The sequence below is a fragment of the Cherax quadricarinatus genome, chromosome 7, assembly GCF_038502225.1.
Source record: "Cherax quadricarinatus isolate ZL_2023a chromosome 7, ASM3850222v1, whole genome shotgun sequence".
Taxonomy (NCBI): domain Eukaryota; kingdom Metazoa; phylum Arthropoda; class Malacostraca; order Decapoda; family Parastacidae; genus Cherax; species Cherax quadricarinatus.
This window is the reverse complement of record NC_091298.1, coordinates 4,283,591-4,304,477: the sequence shown is the minus strand read 5'-3', so window position 1 is coordinate 4,304,477 and position 20,887 is coordinate 4,283,591. Positions and strand designations below refer to the sequence as shown.

Below are 20,887 nucleotides of genomic sequence, written 5' to 3'. Positions count from 1 at the left end.
ATCCTGGCAAAGAAATAGAAATCAAGGAAGCTGATGTTGCAAAAGGGGTAAATATGCTAATAAAACAGAGACCACAAACAATCGAAGATGCTGAGTTGTTGTTGTTGGTGTAGATCAACAAAAAAACAGTTAGCGGGAGATAGTGTTGTGGAGTCGTTCATTTGCGAAAAGACAAGGCAGTTGCATGCGGATCTCATAAAGAAAATGCCTGGAACGAGTGCTGCTGTTAGTGAATTTAAGGCCAGCAGAGGCTGGTTCGGCAGATTCAAGAAGCGCAGTGGCATACACAGTGTTGTAACGCATAGTGAGGCTGCAACTTCAGACAAACATGTGGCTGAAGAATTCGTTGATGAATTCAAGGAGTACGTAGAGGCTGAAGGAATCATTCCCCAACAAGTCTTCAATTGTGATGAAACAGGCCTCTTTTGGAAGAAAATGCCAAAGAGGACTTATGTGGATGTGGAAGAGTTGGTGGAGGACCACAGGGAAGAGCTAACCATTGAAAAGTTGCAAGAACTTCATCTGGAACAGCAACAGACCACAGCTGAGGAAATTGCTTCAGAGGAGGAGGAAGAGAGAAGGGAGAAGGTGCCTTCTTCGGTGATTAACCCTTAAACTGTCCACACGTAGACCTACGTTTTTTCAACATTTGAAAGTATGTAAAAACACGTAGAGCTTCTTTTTTTTTTTTTTACATTTGAAAATGTGCAAAAAAACTTTGATCTACGTTTTTTTTTGTTATATTTGAAAATATGTAAAAAAACGTAGATCTACTTTTGGAGCACTATGCATGTGAATGTAGATCTGTTTGGGCAGTTTAAGGGTTAAGGACATTTGTGCAAAGTGGAATGAAGTGCAAACTTTTGCGGAAAAATATCACCCTGACCAAGCTGATACAAGCCATATCTGCAACATATTCAGTGACAATACCTTGTCCGATTTTAGGAAAATCTTAGAGACGCAAGAAACAGAGCTCTCTGGACAGATTTTTAGTGCGACAGGGATCCAGTGCCATTAAAAGACAAAAAAGGGAAATAACCTCGGACAGGGCATTGATACCAGAAGTCTTTGTGGAGGGGGATTCCCCTTCCAAACAATAACCTCTGCTCCTCCCCCCTCTCCCCTCCTTGCCGTCCAAACCCCAACAAGAATCTTCAATAAAGGTAAATGTGATGTTAAATGTTCATTTATCCATTTCATTAGTCATTTACATTTCTTTCTCATTGTTTTCTATATGTAAAACTAGTTATTCTTTAAAAAATGTATTTTTTGTTAATATTTTTGGGTTTTCGTCCTGTTTGGATTTAGACGACCTTCTGGAATGGATTTAGGACGAAATCCGGAGTTCTATTGTAATCTCAATACAATACAAAATTGTGAAAAATCTCCACATTTCTTTACTTATTTTTGCCATAAAATTATGAGCAAACGAGACAGGCACCAAATGGCAATATAACAAGAATAAATTCAACTAATAAAAAAAAAAAAAGACAAAATTAATTCAAATTTCAATTAAAATTTTCCTCCCTTTTACCCCTTTCCTCCCTTCCTTCCCATAAACACTACTTTGTCCATTATCTTTCTGCATAAGACACTTAAATTGAAAACCATCCATAAGCTTTCACTCAGGCTTACTCGATTAACACACCCAAATCTATTTTTCCCTAAGTGTTTCTTATGAATGTCAATATAAACCAGTTTAGAGTGATCAAGAGATATCACACAGATGGCCCTTCATAAGCCTCATAACGACGCTAAGCTCAAAACAATCACACGCTTTGACTACATGAGCAAATTTTTACTGCACACAGCGAATTCTTGGTAAAGACATGACGGCAACACACATGTACATGTATAAGTGAAATTACATAAAGTGAATCCTCGCAAAGTGAAGGAACCCTGTATTAATGTTAATAAGTAAAAATATAATTTCGAAATTATGCAAATTGCTAATCAAAACAGGATACAGTAAATGCTTTAAAACCAGCATTCTTGTTATCGAGGCCGTACTAGTAGATTTCTGGTTTCTGAAAAATTATATGTCAGTTTCTTGAGAGTATTGACCCACTTGACCAATTTTGACAGACTTTTCTAAGTAATGATGTATATTTATACAAGAGGGCCCTGCTTATATGGCGGGTTAGGTTCTGGGCTACTGCCGTAAAGTGAAGCGCTCTGAAGCAGGGCCCTCCTGTATAGTACAGTACATAATAAAAGAGTTGATTAACAATACATTATACTGAGATTCCTCACCTTACACTAACTGAATCCTGGAAAAAAAAATGTGTAATGCATAATAAGAGTAGCATAAAACATATTTTCCAATAGGCTTACATGTTTATATATTAGGTATATGCTCCAGGCAGAAACTATTTTTCACAAAGAAAGAAACACTAATCTTAGAAGAATGAACAATGCTATTTGTCTTTTTTTTTTTTTTTTACTAAAATGCTTTAACTGTTTGACAAAAGGAAGTCAACTGAGGCAACCTGCCCTCATAACAACCAATTTAACCCTTTGACTGTTTTCGACGTATAAATACGTCTTACGAGCCAATGTTTCTGACGTATATACAGTGGACCCCCGGTTAACGATATTTTTTCACTCCAGAAGTATGTTCAGGTGCCAGTACTGACCGAATTTGTTCCCATAAGGAATACTGTGAAGTAGATTAGTCCATTTCAGACCCCCAAACATACACGTACAAACGCACTCACATAAATACACTTACATAATTGGTCGCATTCGGAGGTGATCGTTATGCGGGGGTCCACTGTATACTCAATAATTCTAGCGGCTTCAAATCAAGTGGGAGAAAGCTGGTAGGCCCACATGTGAGAGAATGGGTCTGTGTGGTCAGTGTGCACCACATAAAAAAAATCCTGCAGCACACATTGCGTAATGAGAAAAAAAAAACTCTTGATAGTTTTTTTGGAATAAAACGCCAACTTTGAGGTGTATTTTCGTATAGTATTTATCATTGTATTCACATTTTCATGGTCTTAGGTGATAAAATGGAAAACATATTACAGAAATAGAGATGATTTTCATTACTTTGACGATGAAAACGACCTTGAAACTGAGCTCAAAGTAGCGGAAATGTTCGATTTTTACCAATGCTCAGGAGTAAATAAATCACACCACACGTCCAATACACGTCAACTGGGGAGTCTAATATTCTTTCACTAGTGCACTGATATTATTTATACCATTTTTACAATAATGCAGTAGTCTGCATAACAGTAAATTTTGTATTTTTTTGTATGAATAAAAAATCAAAATAGAAAGCAATAATAATATAAGAGGAGCCTAGAGATGTGACTAACGAACAGAGCATATGTTATTTTAGTGCCACGAATGTCTACCTTGTTTATTCTGGACCCTATTTTGAAATTGGCATCTTTTTTAGTTTGCGAGAAATTGGCCAAATTGCCAATTTCTGACCACCATATTGGGTAGTCCAAATTAGTAAATGGGAGGTTTCTTGTACTCAGCTGATAGATAAAATGGAGTTCTAAAGAAATAGCTATGAGTTTGGTCAACTGGAACAATGGAATTGGCTGAAAATAGGGCTCAAAGTCGGCAAAATCGCCGATACGCTTATGTCGCCGAGACCGCTAAATTCGCGGGAGCATAATTCCATGAGTTTTCAACCAAATTTCGAACTTTTGGTGTCATTACCATCGGGAAAAGATTCTCTATCATTTCATAAGAAAAAATATTTTTTTTTTTTTTTTCAAAAATTGAGCAACATAGAATGACAGTTTCAGAGAGGGGCCTGAAACAGTCAAAGGGTTAATTTTGCATTACTGTATATTAACTTAAGTCAATTTCTTTAATTATCACATCCACTAACACCAATATATGCAATAATAAATAAAGGCAACACTATGATGAGGAAACAGAATCCCTGAGGAAAGGAATACAGTAGAGTATACCATAAAACAACATAAACATTGTAGTGTCACTATTACTGTTTCTTCAACAGCAATTAACTGATGAGCTGTGCGGCCTTACATCATAAAGAAGTGAGAGAAAAGTAATAGTAGTAATTATACACAAAATACAAGTGACAAGGGGATCACAAGTTAAGGTGAGCTCGGTCATAATTATTAATCCCTTGAACTTATTACAAAAGAAAATGGAGAGTAGGTTAAACTTTTGCAATAAGATTAGGGGTTTGAGAGACTCAGCCCACCTTAATTTGTAATCACCTCACATCACTTGTCTTCTAGTCTCTTATTCTAATATTGAACCATCTATATTAGTTACTCCTGCATTAGCCTTACACACTCACATAATTGAAGTGTTCTAGTAATAACAGAAATAATACAAAAAAGCATAATAATTAGCCTCCTCACCTGCTTACAGAGTAAGTGTACCACAGAATAATGTGTATATAAAATAATCAAATACTGAGTCATAATGACAGATTAGTTTTATGCAGGCCAATGTAAAATCAGGACTTTTTGTACATAAAATTAAGTTGACAGAAATACAGTATATAAGCTGAGATATACAGGACAGAAATTATTTCAGTACTGTTTTCTTGGGAATCAACTCATTTTTTTTTTTCAACAAGTCGGCCGTCTCCCACCGAGGCAGGGTGACCCAAAGAGAAAGAAAATCCCCAAAAAGAAAATACTTTCATCATCATTCAACACTTTCACCTCACTCACACATGATCACTGTTTTTGCAGAGGTGCCCAGAATACAACAGTTTAGAAATAATATTCAACCTTTTTTTTTGGGGGGGGGGGGGACTTTTTCAAGAACAATTGGATGAAAGAAATACAGTGGAACCTCAAAAATCGAACTGCTCCCAACACGACCAATTATGTAAGTGTATTTTTGTAAGTGCTTTTATAAGTGTATTTTTGAGGGTCTGAAATGGACTAATCTAATTTACATTATTCCTGATGGGAATAAATTCATTCGGTAAAGGCACTCGAACAGCCTTCTGGACCGAAGAAAGTTCGATATTTGAGGTTCCACTGTATACATCAAGAGCATAAAGAATAAACAGATGGGGAAAGAGAGAGTTGGATAGGAAACAATTTGAGTAATGAAAAAATTAGGTGAAACTAAACTAGGTAACTAAATGTTCAGTAACAAATGATTTAAATAATTCACTGTTTGTTATATTACACTGTGACAGCAATGATAAGAAATAATTATTAATTTACTTACAGTGGGATCCATCAGCTGATTTGGCAGAATTCTGGGGGTTACAGTAGAGGTTGAGGATGAGGACCGTCTGTAAGATGCAGCAAGGATTCACAGTACTTTTGAGTAAACAAAGAAGTGAATGAAGACACCCCTGACCTTTATCATAATATTTTATAATAGATACCCAGTAAAATAAATTATAACTTGTACTTGGAACAATAACTCAATACATCACAGAGTGCCGCTGGGTCATAATTATATTGTGATGTAGTTTCTTAATACAGTGGTACCTTGGGATACGAACTTATTTCGTTCCAGAAGGCTGTTCGAGTGCCGACACCGAACGAATTTGTTCCTATGAGGAATAATGTAAATTAGATTAATCCATTTCAGACCCCCAAAAATACACTTACAAAAGCACTTAAATAAATACACTTGCATAATTGTTCGCATTTTGAGCCGTTCGTATCCTGAGGTACCACTGTATTAGCATTAAGATGCAAGATTCCCTGTGATATACATATCATGTGCATCATTATTTCTTTCTTCTTTCAACAAACCTGCCATATCCCACCAAAGCAGGGTGGCCCTAATAGAAAAACAAAAGTTTTTCTTTTTAACTTTTGTAATGTATACAGGAGAAGGGGTTACTAGCCCCTTGCTCTTGGGATTTTAGTCACCTCTTACGACATGAATGACTTAGAGGAAGAATTCTGTTCTACTTTCCCATGGAGATGTGCATCACTATTTACTACATTAAAAAATTGACATTACACCCATTTTTAATCTGAAGTAATAATAATGAAAAAAATAAACCGTAAAAGTCATATTTAACAACGTGGTAAGAATGGCTGGCTTCATTTATAAATTAAAGAGAATTCAGTTATTATACCAATGGCTCTAGTTTTGGTCTTAACTGCAGTAAGTCTTGATGATCTACCACATTTCATGTACAGGAAGGCCCCATTTTATAGCACTTTGCTTTATGGTGTTTTGCTAATACAGCAGTTTTCAATTATACCCATTCTTCATTTATTCAGACTTCCTACAATAAATATATTCACCACTCACTATAAGCTAAAGAAGAAAATATTTTAAATAAGTAATGTGTGTCCTGTATTTGCATTGATTTTTTTTACGTCTGACTCTACTGCTCAATTATTATATGATAGTGTAAACATATCAGGTTTTTATAAGGATCTGAAAGTGAAAAAAGGCTATGTTTCACTTTACAACAATTTTCAGTTTACAGCAGTAGCCTGGAGCCTAACCTACTAAATAAACAGGGCCTTCCTCTACATCTACATCCATGATGTCTGTGTTCCTTTCTGGACTATGCCATCCTTGAATGAGTAGCCTCTTGTAGAATTTATAGTATACAGTGGAGCCTCGGTATACGACCAGCTTCCTACTCGAACAAAGCTCAGCACTCGACTAAACAAATATGACCTTCCAGAACTACGCTGTAAACTATTTCATATTTCTTCACATTTTTTGGTGTTTTTTGTATTATTCGTATAATTAAGTCACCATGGGGCCTATGATGATTAGTGGTAAGAGCCAACCAAACAGAAAATTGGTTGGGAAGAACTTGTTCGATACTCAAACAGCCTTCTGGAGTGAATATAGAATAAATGTCCTATATAGCCACAGTTTCTGGTGAGGAAGGGCTCTTGATCCAAGGAAGTGAATCAATCTCCTCCTTCCTTGGATCAAACCTAATTCCATTCTCTACATGCTGTATGAACCCTATAAGTTTAGCACTTCCCCCTAATTACAGTAACAATGCACAACCACATCTCTGCTGCCTATGTTCCCTCAATAACTACAATATCCTTGAAGGCAAGGCCTCACATCGAAGCTACAGTGTGTTACATTTCATGTGCAGTACATATATATCTCTGATGCCTGTGTTCTCCCGGAATATACTATTTGAAGGAGTAGCCTCGCATAGGATCTTCCCAAAACATTTTAACTACTTGAAGTGTAAGACTGTGTGAGTAATAGAAACATGGTAGAAAAGACTGACACAGCTATGATCCACTGTGAAAAAGTCTGAACAAAAGACCTCTGCAGTCACTATAGCTGTTGCATGAATAAAACGTACAGTAACTACAGCGAAAAACAATAAAATCTTCCAAATAGTACTTTTCAGCACAGATCTGTTCCTGTTAGCTACAAGTACTATAATCACATTAGTGATGGTATACAATACTGACAGTTTGATGAATTAGCACATACGCAATACCTGGGTACCTTTACTATAAAAATGTTTTGCCTGCTCTGCAAGCTTCTTCAGACAGTAAAGTAATTCTGAGGTGATCTGACCACTTCCTATCAAAGCTGAGGGACTGATCACCTAAAAATCACTGCTAGTCTCCACTATCAGTTTTGTCTGTATCCAACTGAAGAAGCCTACTGTGTTTTAGCAATAAAGATACCAAAATATTGCAAATGCCTCATTCATCAAGCACCATAATTAAACTGATAATCACCCACACGCTAGAACCTATTTCATCTAAAATTCTGTGAGCTGAAAATACCCAACTAGTGGAAAAAATAATGGGTTCTTACAAAATGCATTCAGCCTTGCCAAACACATCCACCACCAAAAGTTGGTAATACTCCAGTTTGACGACATTATTTTTTTTTTTTCAACAAGTCGGCCGTCTCCCACCAAGGCAGGGTGACCCAAAGAGAAAGAAAATCCCCAAAAGGAAAATACGTTCATCATCATTCAACACTTCACCTCACTCATACATAATCACTGTCTTTGCAGAGGTGCCCAGATACAACAGTTCAGAAGCATTTACACCTACCATCCGACTTACGACCTGCTCGACTTACGACCACTCGACTTACGACCGTGTTTTTTATGCCAAATTTCTGGGAAATAAACAACTATTTGTGTTGTACACAATATTTATCCTAAACCTTACAGTATGAAATACAGTACTAACAACATAAAAAGTAAAGTAAAACATGAAATACCAAAATAAAACAATAAAATAAAGTCATTACAAAAATGTTTTGTTGATATTCAGTAGTAAAGTTCGACTTACGACCATTTCGACTTACGACTGGTTTCTCGGAACCGAACTCGGTCGTAAGTCGGATGGTAGGTGTATAAAGATATAACATATCCCTCCAAACTGCCAATATCCCGAAACCCCTCCTTTAGAGTGCAGGCATTGTACTTCCCATTTCCAGTACTCAAGTCCGGATATATGTACATATATTAAAATCACCGGTTTCCCTGAATCCCTTCACTAAACATTACCATGCTCACACTCCAGCAGCTCGTCAGGTCCCAAAAACCATTCGTCTCCATTCACTCCTATCTAACATGCTCATGCACACTTGCTGAAAGTCCAAGCCTCTCGCCCACAAAACCTCCTTTACCCCCTCCCTCCAACCTTTTCGAGGACGACCCCTACCCCGCCTTCCTTCCCTTACAGATTTATACGCCCTCCAAGTCATTGTACTTTGATCCATTCCCTCTAAATGACCAAACCACCTCAACAACCCCTCTGACTAATACTTTTATTAACTCCACACCTCCTAATTTCCACACTTCAAATTCTCTGCATAATATTTACACCACACACTGCCCTTAGACAGGACATCTCCACTGCCTCCAGCCACCTCCTCACTGCAGCATTTACAACCCAAGCTTCACACCCATATAAGAGTGTTGGTACCACTACTTTCATACATTCCCTTCTTTGCCTCCACTGATAACGTATTTCTCTCCACAAATACCTCAACGCACCACTCACTTTTTTTCTTCATCAATTCTATGATAACCTCATCCTTCATAAACCCATTCGCTGACACGTCAACTTACAAATATCTGAAAACATTCACTTCTTCCATACTCCCTCTCTCCAATGTGAAATCCATTTTTTTCTTTATCTAAATCGTTTGATACCCTCATCACTTTCCTCTTATCTATGTTCACTTTCAACTTTCTACCTTTATACACCCTCCCAAACTCATCCACTAACCTTTGCACCTTTTCTTTAGAATCACCCATAAGCACAGTATCATCAGCAAAAAGTAGCTGTGTCAACTGCCATTTCGTATTTGATTCCCCATAATTTAATCCTACCCCTCTCCCCAACACCCTAGCATTTACTTCTTTCACAACCCCCATCAATTAATATATTAACCCTTTCAGGGTCCAAGGCCAAAATCTGAAGTCACGCACCCGTGTCCAAGAATTTAAAAAAAAAAAATTTGTTATTTTTTCTTATGAAATCGTAGAGAATCTTTTTGTGAAGGTAATAAAACAAAAAGTACGAAATTTGGTGGAAAATTGACGAAATTATGCTCTCGCGAATTTTGATGTGTCAGCGATATTTACGAGTCGGCGATTTTGCCGACTTTGACTCCCATTTTAGGCCAATTACATTATTCCAATCAACCAAATTCTTAGCTATTTCACTAGTATTACTTCTATTCTATCGATTGAGCACAAGAAATCGCCAAATCAACTGTTTCAACTACAAAATAAAGTGATCGGAAATTGTTAATTTGGCCAATTTAACACAAAGTTCAAAATACTCCAATTTCAAAATAGGCTCCAGAATAAACAATGTAGGTATTCCTGGAACTAAACTAACATTTCCTCTGTTCATTAGTTACATTTTGAGGCTTTACAAATAAATTCCATTTTGATTTTTATTCACATAATGAATTTTTATTCACACCAAAAAATAGAAGATTTACTGTTATGCAATACTGTAATAATTGTATAAATATCATCACCATATTTGTGAATGTATATTAGACCCACCAGCTGACGTGTATTAGATGTGTGAGGTCGTTTGTTTACTCTTGAATATCAGCAAAAATTTAACATTTCCGCTACTTTGAGCTCAGTTTCAAGCCATTTCCAGTGCTAAAACCAATCAAAATCATCTCTATTTCTGTAATATGTCTTCCATTCTATCAAATGAGACCAAGAAATCGCAAATACAACTATAAAAAACATACGAAAAAACACTGCAAAGTCGCTGTTTTAATCGAAAAATCATGATTTCAGTTTTTTTCTCTCATTATACACAGTGTGCTGCAGGATCTGTTTTATGTGGTGCACACATACCACATAGATGTATTCTCTCATATCTAGGCCAAATGTACCACTCACAGTTTATCAGAGTGAGCTGAGCTCATGGCGTAGATCTACGGTTTGGACACTCACCGTAAAGCCATAGATCTACGGGACGGACCCTGAAAGGGTTAAACAACTATGGTGACATTACACATCCCTGTCTAAGACCTACTTTTACCGAGAAGTAATCTCCCTCTCTCCTACACACCCTATTCCTATTCCTATCTAATGTGAATAAATCAAATAAACTGTACTATACTCCACAAAACCCCTATGTAGTAATCCAAGGTGGTATATACTGTAACTTATACGGTGGTACCCCGAGTTTCGTACAGCTCCCAACTCGAACAATTATGTAAGTGTATTATTGTAAGTGCTTTTGTAAATGTATTTTTAGGGGTCTGAAATGGACTAATCCAATTTACATTATTCCTTACGGGAACAAATTCGCTCGGTAACGGCACTCGAACAGCCTTCTGGAATGAATTATGGCCGAAACTTGAGGTACCACTGTAATTAATAAAAAAAAAAATTATTTTCTAAATGCATATTTATAATGTGCGATTTTCATGCTTTACAATATGAGTAAGTACTGTACAATGAGAAAAATGCATTACTATTGGAATGCATAAAATTTTGGGTATAACAAATCTAAAACTATACTGTTACTAAAGATATTAACAGAGCTAGAGTTGTATTTGTTAAAAAAGTAATATTAACTCACTCAGGGTGTCTAAAAATAAACATTAACAATATTTAAACAATAATAAAGCTAATTAATATTATATTTAACAATTTTAGTCTAAAAAACTAGGAACAAAATTTAAATATAAATTTGTTGTAAGATAAAGCGAGGAACACACTTTGCAATTTTATTAATTTTGAAAATAAAAGCTGATTTAAAAATTAAAGCTACTGTGATAAAGTTCATAATACATAGTTTAAAAAAAATCAGTTGTTTAAAAACTAGGATTAGATTTACATATTATTTAAAAAAAAAAGGAATGAGACAACTTATAAACCAGGTTTACAAAAGACTGAAAAGACATCTGATGTTGGTGGTGCAGTGTCATGCATCCATCCAAGAAATGACCATGTGTTTGTCTAGTGTCACCTACATGCAGAAACAAAGATACCATTTTCTCAACTGGTAGCGATTGGAAAAGCATGTTGTAGTCTGATATAAAATAACTTGTTGGATTTTGGTCTGACATAAAATAGCTTGTTGGATTGTGGTTTGATATAAAATACCTTAAAGGATTGTGGTTTTAAATAAAATAGTTTGTTGGTCAATAAGTAGGTTCGATGACACTGTTGGTATTCTTTCAATGTTAAGTTAGTGAGAATCTATTGTAGAAGATCAATTGGTTCTCAACTATGGAACATGCTGAAGAAGTAGCAACTTTATTTCCTTGAAATCCACCATGGTTTAGTGATACAAAAAAAAAAGGACAAACAGTTTGCATCTGCTACAGAAGCAGTACAGCAAGTGTTAAATGTGAACAACAAAGGATGGGAGGTATCAGAGGTTTGAAGTGCTTCCATTGTAAGTTGAGAGTCCAAGACTACTGCCAATGATGAGATGGGCATGGCAGCAATGGGCATAATTCTGCTATGAAGACACTGTTCAACAGAGAGTCAGTCAGTCTTGGATCATGGGACTGAGCCAGCAGTGTACACACCAGTGGCATCTGAGTGTCATTGGAATAATGAAAGGAAGAGTGAACACAAGTCTGAAGCAGAGAAGTAAGACTTCCAAATGTAAAAGTAGGCTTAGACTAAAGAGATTTCCCAAGGTGGGAGGGAGTAGTAAGAACAGAAAGAAAAGGTAAGCCAAGGGGACTCTATAAGGGTCTATAGGGGTACACTTAGGGGATGAAATAAATAATGGCAATGATTAAAACTGTTAATTTCACCAACCTCAGCAACAGCTCTAGGTCAATGAAACAATAAGAGGACAAAACACATAACAAAGTAGACAAAGATTCTTAGTTAACTCTCATTCAAAATATGGTCATTCTTTCTTATCAATGTTAATATTAGGCAAATTAGAGCACTATTCAGAGAGATATGGGCAAATTCTTTTAAATAATTTGCACTACATGCAAAATTTTCTATTATCTGTGTTTTCAAGATTCACAGCACCTCTAGATACCTAATTTAACAAATAACAAGGTAGCACTCTGTGTAGTACAATTATTGTACAGTATTACTATAATAATAATAATAATTTATGTACATATTACTATTTTATTTAATATACCAGCTGTCTCCCATCAGAGTAGGGTGACCCAAAAGAAGAAGCACTCTCACCATCATTCATTCTATCACTGTCTTGCCCGAGACCTGCCAATACTACAGCTCAGATGCCCCTCCAAATTGCAAATATCCCCACCCTTCAAAGTGCAGGCACTGCACGTTCACCTCCAGGATTCAAGTCTAACTGGATATTTTTCCTGAATCCCTTCACACTACAGCTTGTCAAGTCTCAAAAGACCATTTGCCTCCAATCACTCCTATCTAACATGCTCACACACATCTGCTGATTGTCCAAGTCCCTAGCACACAAACCCACCTTTACCCCACCCTTCCTACCTTTCCTAGGGTGACCCCTACCCTGCCTTCCCTCCACCACAGATTTATACACCCTCAAAGTGATCCTATTTTGCTCCATCCTCTCTAAGTGTCCAACCCACCTCAACAACCCCTCCTCAGCCCTCTGGATAACATTTTAAGTAACTCTGCACCTCCTCCTAATTTGCACTGCTTCCAGTTCTGGATATACATATTTATTTTACATTTTAAAAATATGCACATATGTATGTGAGGTTTGGAAAATTTCAGTAAATAGAAGTAATTTTGATAAAGTTCAAACTACACAGCATGAAGGCGCCAACCAATTTATTATCCACTTTTTTTTTTACCTCCATATTGTCCTGTTATTGACTTTGTGTTCCAATTCATTCTCTTCCCTTGTTACTGACTTGTTATTTGTGTTCCCTTCAACTTCTATATAGTGTAATAAAGTTGGTAGAATTACTGACAATATGTAAAATAAAAGGACACAAGTGCAACTAATGTGACATTTTATTGTGGCAACGTTTCGCTCTCCAGAGCTTTATCAAGCCATTACAAACAATACATGGACACAGAGGGTATATAAAGGCTCAGAGTGAGGTGCAGTACTAGTGAGGTACCATTTAGATGTTCAGTAGTAGTAGTAGTAGTAGTAGTAGTAGTAGTAGTAGTAGTAGTAGTAGTAGTAGTAGTAGTAGTAGTAGTAGTAGTAGTAGTAGTAGTAGTAGTAGTAGTAGTAGTAGTAGTAGTAGTAGTAGTAGTAGTAGTAGTAGTAGTAGTAGTAGTAGTAGTAGTAGTAGTAGTAGTAGTAGTAGTAGTAGTAGTAGTAGTAGTAGTAGTAGTAGTAGTAGTAGTAGTAGTAGTAGTAGTAGTAGTAGTAGTAGTAGTAGTAGTAGTAGTAGTAGTAGTAGTAGTAGTAGTAGTAGTAGTAGTAGTAGTAGTACTAGTACTAGTAGTAGTAGTAGTAGTAGTAGTAGTAGTTTAGTAGTACTAGTACTAGTAGTAGTAGTAGTAGTAGTTTAGTAGTACTAGTACTAGTACTAGTAGTAGTAGTAGTAGTAGTAGTAGTAGTAGTAGTAGTAGTAGTAGTAGTAGTAGTAGTAGTAGTAGTAGTAGTAGAGCAATTAATTCGTACATGAGTAAAAGGATATAAAAGCTATTACCTGGGTAACATAAAAACAGGTTGGACAAATATAGTACTGCACCTCACTCTGAGCCTTTATATACCCTCTGTGTCCATGTATTGTTTGTAATGGCTTGATAAAGCTCCTGGAGTGCGAAACGTTGCCACAATAAAATGTCACATTAGTTGCACTTGTGTCCTTTAACCTTCAATATACCCATAATGAACTAACTGTATTTCACTTTTTCTTAGTGATATACATTTGCCAAGCCATACACTGGAATACTGTAATTTAGCAAATATTACAAAATCTTTATGGGTGCAAGCAGGAAAGTTATCTTGTAAAAATTTTATAACGTTTCATGGAAATCACAAATGCCATGAGTTATCGAATAATAAATGGATACCTATATATCCGTCCAATATTAAAATACTGTATGTAAAAATAGCAAATTTTATTTTGATTGCAGGTTCCTTTCTGTAACAGGGGAGTCCACCTGGACTATACCATGTTTCAGTCATGCCTAAAGTCACCTCTCTGATCCTGGCTAGGTACATCACACTTATACTCAGTACAGAGCCATTTTCACCACAGAAAATTCCCATAAGCTATTCAAAATACTAAAGAATTCATCATCAGTGCAAGTACAGATGTGTGTTTACAAAGAACACCTTAAGAATATAGTGCACAGGGTGGTATATGGCTATCAATAATTTAATTAGTATTTGTGATTATTAATAAGCCTTCTCTGTAATAAATTTGATGATACACTAATAAAAAACTTCCTGCACAGAAGCAAAGATAAGGGACAATTTAATAATAAAAATTACCAAGAGGCAGCTTTATCTTCACGTGAAGTACAAATTTATTATATTGTATAAATTTTCATAAATTTATTAGAAGGTTGAAATTTTTTAAAGAACTGCACATAACATTACTAGGAAACATTAAGCAACTTGAAACCATTTTGTAAGACTGATTTTGAAATACTGACCAAATGTACCATCCAATGAAGACTTAAAGCATAATTACTACTGAAAACTAGTATGTACTATGATGGGTTACAAACATGAAAATTTTTACAGTACAAACTAGGGCAGTTAAATCTATAAAAAAAAAAAAAAATGGGCCTCTCTGGGCCAGTAATTTTTAAATAAATTTGAAAAGATATTCACAAGTTATTACTATATCCCAAAAGTGGCATAGAAAATAATCCCTGTAGGGATATACTGTATATCCTTATAGGGATTATTTCTTAATAAACATGACTAAACCATCTGGTATCCTTATCAGGGATACCTAATTATAACTGCTGGAATTTGAGAAGAACTTAAACATGTCAAATTAATTGTGTACCTGAAACATTTTACCAAAATAACTAATAATAATAGTCAACCATTAAAACCTTTGAATCCTTTCTGACATATTAATAATAATAATAATAATAATAAATAATAATAATTATTTTCACTTCTCATCTCCTTTTTTGGAGACTCACAGTAGAGCGCAACCTTTACCTTTACCTATTTACTGGAAGAGGGGATGAATATTGCATAAAGCATATCCGGAACACACTGTAAACAAACACAACATTTAAAAACTGCAAATACTAAAGATAGTAATATAAATCACAATCTATAAATATTGTATATGAGCTATTCTAACACTCAAAAGGTAAAAATGTAATCTAAACTCATAAAGCATAAAGGCCATCCTCAATGATTTTTTTTTTCAATATTTCATCTAATAAACATTATCTATGTAGGTTATCATAGAACACTCAATGACACTGTGACTCTAATTACATTAGGTTTATTTTTCTGAGTAACAAAAGCAAACTTTTTTACACATTATTATATGTACATGATCCCTTGCAGAGAGAAAGGACAAACTCAACCATATAAATTTTGGTAAACAATGCCTTAAAACATTATTCAAAAACCTGCAAAAATAATGAAGCAAGATTACAATTTTTCAATTTTTATGAAGCTTTATTATTTATTACATAAATATTGTATGATCTTAATGCATATTTTGTCCTGGTTCAGACAATGAGTTTGGCCATCTATCTGTAATATCTCATGCTGAGATAATAAAGGCAATACATATACAGTATATGATCCAAAAAGACATCATAAAGAATCTCAAGATTTCTTGAATTATTAGCAACATGAAATCTAATCTCATTTATTTGCAACTCACTACAACCTCTGAATAATTTTATCCAAAAAATTTTTATGGAATTAAAAATTTATCATTAGTAATTATTCTTTTCATATCACCAACAAGACAGGTTGAATGAGATGGTAAGTCTCCAAACATACTGTATTGTATATATAAAGCAGCTGTTGATTTTTTTTTTTTTTTTTTTTTTTTTTCAACAAGTCGGCCGTCTCCCACCGAGGCAGGGTGACCCAAAAAAGAAAGAAAATCCCCAAAAAGAAAATACTTTCATCATCATTCAACACTTTCACCACACTCGCACATTATCACTGTTTTTGCAGAGGTGCTCAGAATACAACAGTCTAGAAGCATACACATATAAAGATACACAACATATCCCTCCAAACTGCCAATATCCCAAACCCCTCCTTTAAAGTGCAGGCATTGTACTTCCCATTTCCAGGACTCAAGTCCGACTATATGAAAATAACCGGTTTCCCTGAATTTTTTTTTTATTTTTTTATTATCACACTGGCCGATTCCCACCAAGGCAGGGTGGCCTGAAAAAGAAAAACTTTCACCATCATTCGCTCCATCACTGTCTTGCCAGAAGGGTGCTTTACACTACAGTTTTTAAACTGCAACATTAACACCCCTCCTTCAGAGTGCAGGCACTGTACTTCCCATCTCCAGGACTCAAGTCCGGCCTGCCGGTTTCCCTGAATCCCTTCATAAATGTTACTTTGCTCACACTCCAACAGCACGTCAAGTATTAAAAACCATTTGTCTCCATTCACTCCTATCAAACACGCTCACGCATGCCTGCTGGAAGTCCAAGCCCCTCGCACACAAAACCTCCTTTACCCCCTCCCTCCAACCCTTCCTAGGCCGACCCCTACCCCGCCTTCCTTCCACTACAGACTGATACACTCTTGAAGTCATTCTGTTTCGCTCCATTCTCTCTACATGTCCGAACCACCTCAACAACCCTTCCTCAGCCCTCTGGACAACAGTTTTGGTAATCCCGCACCTCCTCCTAACTTCCAAACTACGAATTCTCTGCATTATATTCACACCACACATTGCCCTCAGACATGACATCTCCACTGCCTCCAGCCTTCTCCTCGCTGCAACATTCATCACCCACGCTTCACACCCATATAAGAGCGTTGGTAAAACTATACTCTCATACATTCCCCTCTTTGCCTCCAAGGACAAAGTTCTTTGTCTCCACAGACTCCTAAGTGCACCACTCACTCTTTTTCCCTCATCAATTCTATGATTCACCTCATCTTTCATAGACCCATCCGCTGACACGTCCACTCCCAAATATCTGAATACGTTCACCTCCTCCATACTCTCTCCCTCCAATCTGATATTCAATCTTTCATCACCTAATCTTTTTGTTATCCTCATAACCTTACTCTTTCCTGTATTCACCCTTAATTTTCTTCTTTTGCACACCCTACCAAATTCATCCACCAATCTCTGCAGCTTCTCTTCAGAATCTCCCAAGAGCACAGTGTCATCAGCAAAGAGCAGCTGTGACAACTCCCACTTTGTGTGTGATTCTTTTTCTTTTAACTCCACGCCTCTTGCCAAGACCCTCGCATTTACTTCTCTTACAACCCCATCTATAAATATATTAAACAACCACGGTGACATCACACATCCTTGTCTAAGGCCTACTTTTACTGGGAAAAAATTTCCCTCTTTCCTACATACTCTAACTTGAGCCTCACTATCCTCGTAAAAACTCTTCACTGCTTTCAGTAACCTACCTCCTACACCATACACTTGCAACATCTGCCACATTGCCCCCCTATCCACCCTGTCATACGCCTTTTCCAAATCCATAAATGCCACAAAGACCTCTTTAGCCTTATCTAAATACTGTTCACTTATATGTTTCACTGTAAACACCTGGTCCACACACCCCCTACCTTTCCTAAAGCCTCCTTGTTCATCTGCTATCCTATTCTCCGTCTTACTCTTAATTCTTTCAATTATAACTCTACCATACACTTTACCAGGTACACTCAACAGACTTATCCCCCTATAATTTTTGCACTCTCTTTTATCCCCTTTGCCTTTATACAAAGGAACTATGCATGCTCTCTGCCAATCCCTAGGTACCTTACCCTCTTCCATACATTTATTAAATAATTGCACCAACCACTCCAAAACTATATCCCCACCTGCTTTTAACATTTCTATCTTTATCCCATCAATCCCGGCTGCCTTACCCCCTTTCATTTTACCTACTGCCTCACGAACTTCCCCCACACTCACAACTGGCTCTTCCTCACTCCTACAAGATGTTATTCCTCCTTGCCCTATACACGAAATCACAGCTTCCCTATCTTCATCAACATTTAACAATTCCTCAAAATATTCCCTCCATCTTCCCAATACCTCTAACTCTCCATTTAATAACTCTCCTCTCCTATTTTTAACTGACAAATCCATTTGTTCTCTAGGCTTTCTTAACTTGTTAATCTCACTCCAAAACTTTTTCTTATTTTCAACAAAATTTGTTGATAACATCTCACCCACTCTCTCATTTGCTCTCTTTTTACATTGCTTCACCACTCTCTTAACCTCTCTCTTTTTCTCCATATACTCTTCCCTCCTTGCATCACTTCTACTTTGTAAAAACTTCTCATATGCTAACTTTTTCTCCCTTACTACTCTCTTTACATCATCATTCCACCAATCACTCCTCTTCCCTCCTGCACCCACTTTCCTGTAACCACAAACTTCTGCTGAACACTCTAACACTACATTTTTAAACCTACCCCATACCTCTTCGACCCCATTGCCTATGCTCTCATTAGCCCATCTATCCTCCAATAGCTGTTTATATCTTACCCTAACTGCCTCCTCTTTTAGTTTATAAACCTTCACCTCTCTCTTCCCTGATGCTTCTATTCTCCTTGTATCCCATCTACCTTTTACTCTCAGTGTAGCTACAACTAGAAAGTGATCTGATATATCTGTGGCCCCTCTATAAACATGTACATCCTGAAGTCTACTCAACAGTCTTTTATCTACCAATACATAATCCAACAAACTACTGTCATTTCGCCCTACATCATATCGTGTATACTTATTTATCCTCTTTTTCTTAAAATATGTATTACCTATAACTAAACCCCTTTCTATACAAAGTTCAACCAAAGGGCTCCCATTATCATTTACACCTGGCACCCCAAACTTACCTACCACACCCTCTCTAAAAGTTTCTCCTACTTTAGCATTCAGGTCCCCTACCACAATTACTCTCTCACTTGGTTCAAAGGCTCCTATACATTCACTTAACATCTCCCAAAATCTCTCTCTCTCCTCTGCATTCCTCTCTTCTCCAGGTGCATACACGCTTATTATGACCCACTTCTCGCATCCAACCTTTACTTTAATCCACATAATTCTTGAATTTACACACTCATATTCTCTTTTCTCCTTCCATAACTGATCATTTAACATTACTGCTACCCCTTCCTTTGCTCTAACTCTCTCAGATACTCCAGATTTAATCCCATTTATTTCCCCCCACTGAAATTCTCCTACCCCCTTCAGCTTTGTTTCGCTTAGAGCCAGGACATCCAACTTCTTTTCATTCATAACATCAGCAATCATCTGTTTCTTGTCATCCGCACAACATCCACGCACATTTAAGCATCCCAATTTTATAAAGTTTTTCTTCTTCTCTTTTTTACTAAATATTACCCTGCTCACACTCCAACAGATCGTCAGGTCCCAAGTACCATTCGTCTCCATTCACTCCTATCTAACACGCTCACGCACGCTTGCTGGAAGTCCAAGCCCCTTACCCACAAAACCTCCTTTACCCCCTCTCTCCAACCCTTTCGAGGACGACCCCTACCCCGCCTTCCTTCCCCTATAGATTTATATGCTTTCCATGTCATTCTACTTTGATCCATTCTCTCTAAATGACCAAACCACCTCAACAACCCCTCTTCTGCCCTCTGACTAATACTTTTATTAACTCCACACCTTCTCCTAATTTCCACACTCCGAATTTTCTGCATAATATTTACACCACACATTGCCCTTAAACAGGACATCTCCACTGCCTCCAACCGTCTCCTCGCTGCTGCATTTACCACCCAAGCTTCACACCCATATAAGAGTGTTGGTACTACTATACTTTCATACATTCCCTTCTTTGCCTCCATAGATAACGTTTTTTGACTCCACATATACCTCAACGCACCACTCACCTTTTTTCCCTCATCAATTCTATGATTAACCTCATCCTTCATAAATCCATCCGCCGACACGTCAACTCCCAAGTATCTGAAAACATTCACTTCTTCCATACTCCTCCTCCCCAATTTGATATCCAATTTTTCTTTATCTAAATCATTTGACACCCTCATCACCTTACTCTTTTCTATGTTCACTTTCAACTTTCTACCTTTACACACATTCCCAAACTCATCCACTAACCTTTGCAATTTTTCTTTAGAATCTCCCATAAGCACAGTATCATCAGCAAAAAGTAACTGTGTCAATTCCCATTTTGAATTTGATTCCCCATAATTTAACCCCACCCCTCTCCCAAACACCCTAGCATTTACTTCCTTAACAACCCCATCTATAAATATATTAAACAACCATGGTGACATTACACATCCCTGTCTAAGACCTACTTTTACCGGGAAATAGTCTCCCTCTCTTCTACACACCCTAACCTGAGCCTCACTATCTTCAT

The 20,887-nt window shown here is 36.8% G+C and overlaps 1 protein-coding gene across 6 annotated transcripts in view; it reads right to left on the bottom strand.

Annotated features, from left to right (window-relative positions):
* The window catches only part of U2af38 (U2 small nuclear riboprotein auxiliary factor 38), a 57,473-nt gene that overhangs the window by 25,096 nt on the left and 11,490 nt on the right, over nt 1-20,887 (bottom strand). For 4 of the 6 annotated variants that reach the window (XM_053773833.2, XM_053773830.2, XM_053773834.2 and 1 more), the window contains 2 exons: nt 15,510-15,560; nt 5,191-5,285 (listed from right to left, as the gene is read on the bottom strand). In XM_053773833.2, the coding sequence (XP_053629808.1) occupies nt 5,191-5,285; nt 15,510-15,560 (146 nt within the window). The remainder of the gene's footprint in view (nt 1-5,190; nt 5,286-15,509; nt 15,561-20,887) is intronic. The other 2 variants (XM_070082235.1, XM_053773831.2) reach the window with 2 other exon arrangements.